The sequence below is a fragment of the Monopterus albus genome, unplaced genomic scaffold (genome assembly GCF_001952655.1).
Source record: "Monopterus albus unplaced genomic scaffold, M_albus_1.0 scaffold37.1, whole genome shotgun sequence".
In the NCBI taxonomy this organism is placed as follows: domain Eukaryota; kingdom Metazoa; phylum Chordata; class Actinopteri; order Synbranchiformes; family Synbranchidae; genus Monopterus; species Monopterus albus.
The window spans coordinates 1,852,885-1,863,967 of NW_018127917.1; the positions used below are offsets into that span (position 1 = coordinate 1,852,885).

Here is an 11,083-nt window from a genome sequence, read left to right on the forward strand (position 1 = left end):
TTCATCATGGTGCTATTATTTACCCACCACTAAAGGAATAGTTTGACGTTTTGGGAAATATGCTTATTCGCTTTCTGTCATCGTCATGGCTGTTAAAGATCAAGCAACATGAGATTGCAGCATTTTCAGGGCAATTCTTCAGCAGTCAACATCCACATGCATTTTCTTCAGGAAATGCATTTGTCTAGTTATTTTAATACGTTTTATTTACTGTTAATAATATTGAGGATTGGACTGTAGTGGACAAATGTGCCTCTTTGGGTTCTGGGTAATAGTGATGTGCACTGCTCAATATTTTAATCGGTTTATTAACACTGCCTCAACCAAGTAAAACAAAATGCTGCTTAATAGATCAGTAATAATAACCCATTAATATACAACAGCACAACAATCCAGACACCAAATAAATGTGTTCCTCAACATGTCAAACTGTTTCATTAAGTGTTGACTTTAGAATTTTAAACTGCAGCAGCAGGTAAAACCATTTTACTTAGAGAGTGCTAGAATAAAACTACCAAGCAGCGTGTGATGATAGGTGTACAAAACTTTTTAAAGTGATCTGGCACCTCGTTCTTAATGCCCCTGCTTGTTGGTGTGCGTTCGCTTCCACCTCTCACGGGTCCAGCGGCCGTTGTTCTGCACAACTTCATGCAGCAGGTCCATGAAGGCATACTCGTTGCCGGACAGCAGCGTTTCATCATCTGGCGAGGCACCACCAGAGGGGGCCTTTGAGCCAGTGGTTCTGTTTTCTCCTCGCTGTCTGCTCATCACTGTTGGCTTTGCCTCATTACTGTCCTCTGGCTTGTTGTTGGGCTTGTGTCCATGTTTTTCTGCAGGTTTGTGGTATGGATTTTGTCCAAGATTCAGAGTTGGGGTTTCACTGTTTGCCTGTCTCTCAGTGGCTGCATCCTGGATCGTTTCCTTTTTCTTTAGTCCATCCTCTAGCCTCTTGTCAGTGTGGGTATCAGCCTCACTGACAGGAGTGGTCTTGTCATTTGGGTTTGGGGAACCTTTTAATGGAGCCGTTTGTAAATCTGCTATTTGATTTTTCTCTGTTTCGCCTTTCATCTGGTCCTGATCAGAACCAGACGGATGCTCCACTTTGTTTACAATTTTCTTCAATTCACCTGAGAATTTGAAAATTTCTTTTTGTGTCCAAGCAGCCATGCCACCAGACCTGTCCTCTTCCTCTTGCATTTTACATCTTGCCTGCCACTGAACTGCAGTCGGAGGCCAGGTGGAGATCCTCCCCATGACCTTTCTTGTCAGTGATTTTTGAACCGGACTGTCAGTGAACTGTTTGTGGAGCTCATCAGGGTTTGCACCATTGCTCAGATAAGGTACCGTCTCAGTGAGGACAGAAACACGGTGGGTGTTTTCATCTAGAATTCTACCAGCGTCTGCTTGTTTCTCTTTTTCCTCAATGGTGTCTGAGAGAGTTTCTGTCTGGATTCCTCCTGCTGCTTCAGTTTCATTTACCAGCTTTGATTTTCCTTCCACTTGGTTTGCTGTGTCTGTGGACTGGGCCTCTGTCTCTTTTTGAAAAGTAACTTGATCTTTCCCTGACACACAAACAGGAGACATCAAGAGAATAGCATTAGCTGACTTAGCTCTGACTCCAGTAAAAGGCCTCCTCCAAGCTGCTTCCTGGTCTCTCTCCTCAGAGTGTCCTGGTGACCGATCCCGCATGGATCTGCTGTCTTCTTCCGGCTTCCTTCTTTCTTCTTTTGTACGTGCAGGTATCACAGCTTTGTTGTTGCGCTTCCTTCTGTGCAGCGCTGCCAGGCAACGTGGTTCTGGGGTCACACAAGTTTCTAGAAGGAAAGACAGACATATGAACATTATAATATACACATTAGTGGTGGTCTTCTGATTTTAGACTTTCAAATATCAAACAAAAGCCCAAAGAATCAAACATACCAGTATCTCCGGTATGCGGAGGGACCGTTATGGGCATGTCAGTAGGACTGAGGTGGACAAAAGTTTGTGTTTCTGATGGTGGTGGTGTTGATGGAGGTGAAGTCACGTAAGTCGCTAGAGGGAACAACAAAAAAGCTAAATAACCAGGCACTGTGAGTACACACCTCACCAGTCTTGTGAATGAGTTATATAATAGAAATGTTTTAGAAATGTTGACTCTACGTCAAAATAAAGTCAAGAAACACTGGGAAAACTTGGGCATTGTACAAAGATGAAATGTGCAAACTTTCAAGCCAGGACCACTGATTGATGGTTCACTTTATCATGTTGCTGTGATGCCATCTGTAGCACATTTTTCAGGATAACAACATAGGGGTGTGTGCTCATCTAAATGTAGTTAAGACATTTTCAGTGCATTTAGGAGTTATGTGAAACATTACAACTGATGATGGGAAAGCAGCTTGGCATTATAAATATATACACTGATCAGCCATAACATTTAGTTTGAATCTTTGTTAAAATGGGTGAAAATGATAAACACTGTACATTGGAAAAGAAACATTCAGGGGCCATAGTTCCTGTGTCAATGTGTTTTCAAGCATTGAAGGATAATGTCACAATTTAACATTTATGTGAAAAGTAATATGAGAAAAAAATAAACACTTTCTCTGAAATATTACAAAAAGAGCAAAATATTCCTACTTTAATCTCAAACACCTAAACGGGGTCCTAACTATATTTTATGTTATGTTTCAAATTAGAAGAAAACTGGATGAAATTTATGGGAAAATGTGTTTTGCATCAATTGATTCTGGCAGAAATGGATGGGTCTACACTCAGATTTGTCTTGAGCAAAACAAGTTAACTTGGTGTTTTGGCCTTCACAGTGCAGAAATGATGAATGAGAAAAATCACAGGAGTGGCCACATGGTGGTGCTGCACCACAAAAACCTAACGACAATGCATGGAACTGAAAATTCTTAGTTCATTTTTCAAATATCCTGCTAAGCAACAGTAAAAGACAAACGATAAAAATATTAAAAATCGGTGCAATGAGTCATTAATATTGTGTGTCAGCATATTAGAGCCACTGTTGTGGACAAATATATCTGAGAAGAATAAAGTTGAAGGAGTCAATGATTTAAAGAGCAGTGGACAATGGGGGATGTGGAGGTTTCAAAAGATAAGCATCTTATTATCAGACGTTTAATGATATTAAAATGACAGTTACTCGATGTGGGTGAACATAACACTTTTTTTCTCTTATGGCTTTTTTCTTGAAATTACACCTTGTTTCTCAGATCTTGATCTGTAAGAGTCTGATTCCATTGGTAAAAAGTTTAAATAGGAATACAACTAAGAAAAGAAGAACCAAATGTACCCGTCTTCATAGTGTCTGTAGTGAGGATACTGGTGGGTTTGGGGTGGACAGAGGTTTTTGTCTCTGTTGCCGTCCAGACTGGAGGTGCTGCTAGAGAGAACAGAGATACTAAACTCACTCTAATTGTAAAGAATTTCAGACATCAAGAAGAAGCACATGTACCAGTGTGCAGAGAGCGTGTTAAGGGGGCTTCAGTGGATTTGGGTTGGACTGAGGTCTTTGTCTTTGATGTTGGTCGTGACAGAGCTGCTGCTAAAGGGAACAACAGAGATGCTAAGCAAACACCGCCTAATGTAGGGAGCCAGTCACCATCTGGGGTCAGATAATTCTATTTTACAGGTCCTGTATTTTCCAGATAATTTTGTGGAGTCTTTTTTTCTTAAAAATACGAGTGAATATGTAATAACTGTAGCAACTGACGTTCTCTCTACTTCCCTTGTATTTAGCATCAAATTGCATCGGCCTTTCTCAAAAATATCCTAACTCAAAAGTATCCTCAACCAAATATTCACTCATTTTTAAACAAACTATGTAGAGAGTCTCCTGGAAATTTGTTGGACAGAAACGGTAAAATAAATCAAATTTCAAGCAAAAAACAAAAACTGAGACGAGAAAGAAGCAGATGTACCAGAGGACACAGGGACAGCTGTGACTACATCACTGGGTTTGGGTTGGACAGTTTGTATCCCTGATGGTGTAGGCGATGTCTCACACACTGACACGTTCCACACAGGTCGATCCTTCAGAGATGGTGGACTCTTACAGGTCACCTCCATCTCTTTGTCTAGTTGAGATCTGCTCTGTAGGTCTGAGAAGAGAAGCAGCTTTAGTTTTCTGAATGTTCTGTAAACACGCAGGACGTCTTGGTCTCACATTTCACAAACCTCTCAGGTAGTCGACAGAGTGCTTAGCGTCACACGAACAGTTCCAGGGGTTCCCATCCAGTCTGATCCTGGCAGACCTGAGAGAGCTGAAGACCTGAGGTGAGACCTGAGTCATCCTGTTCTCAGACAAGTCCAACGAAGTCAAGTTGGTCTGGGAGCTAAAACTTTTTGGATCAATGTTTCTGATTCTGTTCTTATTCAGATAGAGATTCCTGAGGTTAACGAGTCCAGTGAGCATAGACGCGTTCACAACTTCAATCTGGTTGTCTGCCAAGCTGAGCTCAGTGAGGACAGCAGGCTGGCTGAACCATTTTGGGTTAATCTGGGTCACCTGGTTATTGTTTAAACTGAGGCTTGTGAGGTACTGGAAGGAACCAAAGGCCCCTTCAGCGATTCCTGTGACACCAGCGTTGTTGATCCTGAGCCTGGTTACAGAGCTGAGGCTGTTGCTGCGAAACACCGTGGAGTTGATCTCACCAACGTTACGTAGAAACATCACCAAGGTCAAATAACCAGGCCTGAAATCTAAAAGAGTTAGAATCACAGTTACTGTGTAGAAAACCTGGGATTACAGAAGCCAGCTAGAAAAACAGCATCCGAATATATAGCAAAGGCATGTGTCCAGACTAAATGCTGGGAAGTTACAGACTGAAAAATTTGCAACCTTACATCTGCAGTTACCAACGCAGGCACAAGATCCATTAAAGGGAAACTCAGTGGCTCTGTGTAATTTGAGTCACCTACAAGATGACTGGTGCCAGTGTACTCATTAAAGTTGATGTTTTTGGACACTTGGGACTCAAAACCTCTCTCTGCAACTGGGTGCTAGACTTTCTAACAGGGAGGCCACAAAATGTGCCGGTCGGCAGCAACATCTCCAAGACCATCACGCTGAGTACAAGAGCTTTATAGGGGTGTGTGCTCAGCCCATTGCTCTTCACGCTGCTGACCCACGACTGTGTGCCAACCTGCAGCACCAACCACATTGTCAAGTTTGCAGATGACACAACTGTAGTTGGCCTCATTATCAACAATGATGAGGCCAACTACAGGAGTGAGGTGTGCCAACTGGTACAGTGGTATAAAGACAATAACCCCTTCCTCAATGTAGAGAAGACTAAAGAGATTGTTGTTGACTTCAGGAGGAAACCTCTAAAGCATCCCCCACTGACCATCAACGGTGCTGTAGTGGAGAGAGTGAGCAGCACCAAGTTCCTGGGGGTGCACATCTCTGAGGACCTCGCCGGGACCAACAACACCACATCACTGGCCAAGAAAGCTCAAACACGCCTCTACTTCCTCGAATCTGCTGCTGACTGTTTTTATATCTGCTGCTGTTGGTCATTTGCACCACTGTCCATGCGCATCTCAATCTGACAATCTTCTTGTTACCATTTGCACTACTGTCACTGATTGTACATGGTTTGAGTCATAGCCTATCAGGTTGTACCATTTAGTTTTATCCTAATCACTTTGATTTAGTTTTCTTATTCTTTTTAATCCTACTTTTATTCTATTTTAGTTTCCTAAATAGTATGGCATTCAATACTAGGTGAGAGAAACCGTATTTAGATTTTCTGTATGTTCTGCACATATAGTGAATTGACAATAAAAATCTTTGATCATCTATTTGTGCCAATATAGTTTTTAATCAGAGCCATTTCAAAGACCTGCGTTTGCTGCCATCTAGTGGTAATTATGCAGTGTGAGATCAACAGACACTGCACTTTTTGATAACCACAAGTGAGAGTCATTTTCAAGAATTCAGTCTCCAGATGTCAGTGTGACTCTGGCTGCTTCCTAAGTCTCTTACATGGGTCCCTCAAATGGTTCTTTTCCTTGTCTTAGTTTTGTGAGATGTGAGGAAAATGTGAGAAGAGAGAAAATGAGGAAACGTTTTAAGGGACATGAGATGTCCGTTCCTTCATCGGATGCATCCAATCACCGACTGATTTCCAATTAAGGAGCACGTCAGTCTGTAAAAGACTTCTGTGAAGGACACTCATGTATCCTGGCTCATGGGTCAGTCCTCACTCCTCAGGAGAGATTTAACCGTCTTAGGAGATCCTCTGTCTTCACTCGACCTCAAGTTGTTCCGGTCGAACGATCATATAAGAGACTTAATAAGCAACCCAGGTTTTTCAGCCAGGCCAGCATCACGGCTCTTGAGATGGCAGTGTTGGCCAGTTGGTCCACTACTGAAAAGGTTTCAACAACTTTTGAAGGGAATGGCATGAAATCAGGTAAAAATTTTGATGGCCATGGCACCGAGATCCACCAGTAATTACATTCCCATCGGCTTGTACTGTGCTTTTACTTGTTGCCTCTTTGCATTGATGTAAACACAGATGTATATATTGCACAGAAATGGCATCCCATACCAGGGGCCTGTTGCACAAAACTAGGATAAGGGATTAAGCCGGGATATCTTGGTGATCCTGGCTCAACTTATCCGTGATCCGGTTGCACGAAAGCTGGATTAGATTTCAGTAGGATGTTATGGTATAAATTACCATGGAGATTTATTCTGTGGAGCTAGCCTGCTCCAGACCAGGCTAAGTTCCAGGATTTATTTAATCTCATCCCTCATGTCAGTCAGCAGTCACCATTCACTGAGAATTAGAGACTTGTAGAGCGGCTGCAGATTTGCAGTCTCATTAACTTAAAAAATAAAATAAAATAAAAAAAGCTGTAGTGAGAAAGGAATCTAATCATATCAAAATCCAACATTCATTCAGCTCCATGTACTTTGTCTTGCAAAGTCTTAAAGACATATAAACGTTCTGAATCAAGCCAAAAGTGCTCACCTGAAGGGATGTTCTGGCAGATCAAAATCGGTCCTTCTCCAACACAAGAATGGCCCAACTGCCCACTGGCCAGCAGCAACACAAGAGTAGCAGCAACTGTGGAGAGACAGAGGAATCGCATTAGTATTGATCACCTTATCGTTTGCTACATAAACTACGAACATGAAATACTAGCACTTACCCGTTACCGTGATCATTGTTATCACTGCAGGATGCAGCTCTACAACTTGGACTGCACCTGGAGCAACAGCTTACCAAGTTTGCAGGTCTTGTGATTGCCTGAATTAGCAGGTGTGACAAAGAAACGCTGTTGCCATGGCAGATCCGAGTTTGCCATGGTTATGAGCGCGGGCGTTAAGGCATTTTAGAAGACGCTGTTCCAGTTGGCTGGTGGAGTGCGAGGCAGTTTGCACCAGGGAGGCCTGAAGATGTTTTGACTATGTAGCTTAACCCTTGTGTTCTGTTCGGTGCAAAATGCACCGGATTCAATTTTCACCTTAAGAAAAAAAATATTTCTAAACATTTTTTTGGGCTGAAATTTAAAATGCTTCGATCATTTTGTGTGAAGAACACAAATCTGAAGAAATTTTTGATGCAGGACCACCGCAGCCCCCCCGTGCATTACACAATGACCCGATCAGAAGGAGTGTGTAGTCGGATGTGACCAATGTGCCATGTTTACAACCTATTGGGTCTCCTTGTCAGTTATGAGGGTTATTTGCATGTTTTATGATCACCTTGAAAGTAGTAGAAGTGAGCAGAAGTGAAAAAATCTTATAGATGTGGATTTATGAATCCATAAATATTGTACGGGACAAAATGACCCGAACAGAAGGAGTGTGTAGTCGGATGTGACCAATGTGCCATGTTTACAACCTATTGATCGGTCTCCTTGTCAGTTATGAGGGTTATTTGCATGTTTTATGATCACGTTGAAAGACGACACCCGCCCGTGTTGCTGGGCAGACAGAATATTTAGAGCTGGAGAGCCAGTCTCCCACTTTGCGCTGTATCCAGGCGAATAAGTTGTTAGACGGACCTGGACATGATTTTTAGGCGAGAGAAGGTTCTGAAATTGACGCAGAGGAATAAATTTCATATTTGGAGGACATCATTACTCTCTGGTGAGCCAAAATAACGAGGAAAACGGGTGGAGCATTGCGTCAGGAGGCGCGTCTGAGGACTGGAACCGTCGGTCACAGGTTGGTAATTCATTTGCAAAATACAGTCTGTTTCATAAAATGTGCTCTGGGAGTGTTAGATAGTGGTTCACATTTATAATTTATTATGTTGTGGTTACCCCAGGGCGAGCCAAGCTAATCCGGATATATTGGAGTGCGTCAGCGTGCCAGGAGGACGGCACACGCACGTCACCGAGGTCGCGCACGTGACAGGTAAGTCATCTCCCACCAACTAACATTGTGTCTGAGGGTATACTAACTGAATTCGAACAGCACAGCTGAAGAGAAACACACAGAAACACAGCTCTGATAGCTGCAATAATATGCAAATTAGGTGGCACTGAGATGTGAATTGCCCTGAGGGGGATCTGGGAGAAGTGAGAGAGTGTTTGCCTGTGGCTCATTCAGGCAGAGAAGTGTGAGAGGCTAGTGGAAAGGAGCTGAAGTGAAATAATCTGACTAGGTGTGAAGAAATGGACTTTATTTGTAAATGTATTAATTTTTCATCTGGCCACATGTTACAATAACAAAAAAAAAAAAAAAAAAAAATTGTTTCTGTACCAAAGCTCATCATTCATCTTCTCTTGACACCTAGGAGAAAAAGGATGGTTCGACAAATAAAAGTGTTTAAAATGACCGTCGACATGTTTTTTTTTGTTTGTTTTTTTTTTTGCTAATACACATATCCAGTGCTACACAATCAGCGCCTACTTTAAAAAGCGGTTCAATAAACAGACGACAGTACCATGATGCGTGAAAGGCCAACGGATGTCTGAGGAGACCTGACGCACTCCCCTGTGATAAAAGAAGATGACAGTTCAGTGCAGCGGGTTTTTTTGGAGATCCCTGGTGAGGCAAATTTGGCAATGCCAGCCTGATTCAACCATCCACGCAGGAAAAGACAGTTTTTGTTGGGACAGCAGAGCAGCTCGACAGTCCTAAAGGGTTGTACAAAAGGTTCCTTTGCTTCAGGCTTTCTGAATAGAGCGGCAGAAATCCCCTAATGTTTCCCTCCTTTTGTCCAAAGACGAGGCGTTTCCAGAGAAAAGGAAGGATTTTAGTGCTGCACCTGAGCTCTCAGCCATGACAGTGCTGAACCAATAAATACTTCATGTCAAAATGAACATCCACCACATATGAAGAGAGACAGAGGAAAAAAATGCCACATGCTTGCGTCACGGTTGTTGTACTAAACCGGAGCCGGACCAAAAGAAATCTGAACAGATTGCACTGAGATCACTGGAAGAAGACACTAAATCAGCCGGCATTACTCTGTATGTTGCAAGCACCGGTCTCTCAGACCACCTCTGACACGCACATATCTTTCCCTTTCCCCTGGTTTCAGCCTTGGTCCACCTACAGAAGGCCCCACGCCAAAAGATGTGCCCCCTCCTGAGTGGGTTTCCAGACTGAGCATGGCTGTGGGCATCAATGTAGTCTATTCAGGAAACGAGCAAAATGGGCATAAGATGATTTGGATGTTAGAGGGTTCCAACTCCGGCCTGCTATTTTCCACTTTTCTTTGGCACAGCACCTCTCTTGGCCTGCCACAGGTGGTTGTGGATGGTCAGGGCATCCACACTGACTGACACAGTCTTGGCAGGGATGACGGTGAACTGCTTTCGGTCTGAGTTGTACTTGTACAGCTTGTCGATCATCTTCTTGCTGATGCTCTTGGGCCCGGTGCCCGTCAGCTTCTGTATCTCCTCAGTGTCAGGGAAGTACGAGTAGAGCGCCCGGAACTGACAGCCGCCGTCACGAAACAGGATCATCAGGTGGTTGGACTCACACTTCTCCAGCTCCTGGTATAAAAGAAGGTGTACCAGGAGTTAAAAAAAAAAAAAAAGATAATATGGAACTTACATGACATAGGTACATTTAAACAGCAGACTTTTCAATGTAAGACTTGTGGCATGAAACTTGAAAAAGCAGGAACTGAGCAAAATGAGTAATGTAAAAATCTTTTCCTGGGAATTTACATTTGAAAAAACTGGGTCATGTCTTGTATCAGAAAACTACACATTTCCATACAAATACATAGGGTGAAGTTAAATTACTATTAGTTGTCAATCTTCATTCCATGGACTAATCAGTTATATGACTAATTGTTTCAACTCTGAAGACTACACCAAGGTAACTGTACTGAGATCAGAAAACTGCTCCATATAGCATTGGAGAGGCAGCTTTAATTATTTACAGCGATTTTTCTGACTACAGTGACTTTACATGAACAGATGGTTCCAACAGCTCCTTAAATCAGAGAACTGACCTCTAGGATCTGGTTCTTCTGGGGCTCATTGACTTTGCCAGCCAGGCAGCAGTGCGAGATTGCATTGTGGATGATTGGCTTGTTTGACTTGGCGCTGGGCTCCTTGAAGAGTTTGGGACCTAAATGAGAAAAGCTGGTTAGCCCCCATTAGTCTTATGTAACAGGAAGAGAGAAACTACTTAGTCATATGATCATAAATTAACTGCAAGTCTACTTCATGCAACAGTGACTGAAAAATACAACAAGCAAAACACTCCAGCCATGTTTATTGTGACTTATTGATCTGTTTGTCATTGACCAATGGATACCTGAAAGAAAAAACTAAACAAAAAACACAACCACAGGCCTGTTGTCACAGTATTTCATCTGAGGAAAAAAACAACAACAAAATGAAATGTGTGCACTGACCAGTGTATTCAGCCATGGAAGTGATGGAAGATGCAGTGGAGCCGTTGTCCCAGTCTCTTTCTGCAGCTCGACTGTTGTTACGACTGCCTGGAAACGACTCCACAGAGTCACAGCTGGAAGACAAGACCCAAGGAGGTACAGGTCAAATGATGACATGACAGTTTTTGTATACAAAAGTACTGTAAATCACAAACAAGAACAATGCACAAACTCACTCTAGTAGAACCCCCCCC

General features: G+C 42.7%; 1 protein-coding gene across 1 annotated transcript in view; it reads right to left on the reverse strand.

The window, feature by feature from the left end:
- Positions 1–8,694: 8,694 nt before the first annotated feature.
- Positions 8,695–11,083, reverse strand: part of camsap1b (calmodulin regulated spectrin-associated protein 1b) — a 24,516-nt gene continuing 22,127 nt past the window's right edge. Inside the window, exons 17-19 of the mRNA XM_020598265.1 lie at positions 10,851–10,963; positions 10,443–10,561; positions 8,695–9,975 (exon numbers count right to left, since the gene is read on the reverse strand). Coding sequence (XP_020453921.1) covers positions 9,679–9,975; positions 10,443–10,561; positions 10,851–10,963 — 529 coding nt within the window. The 3' untranslated portion in view covers positions 8,695–9,678. The remainder of the gene's footprint in view (positions 9,976–10,442; positions 10,562–10,850; positions 10,964–11,083) is intronic.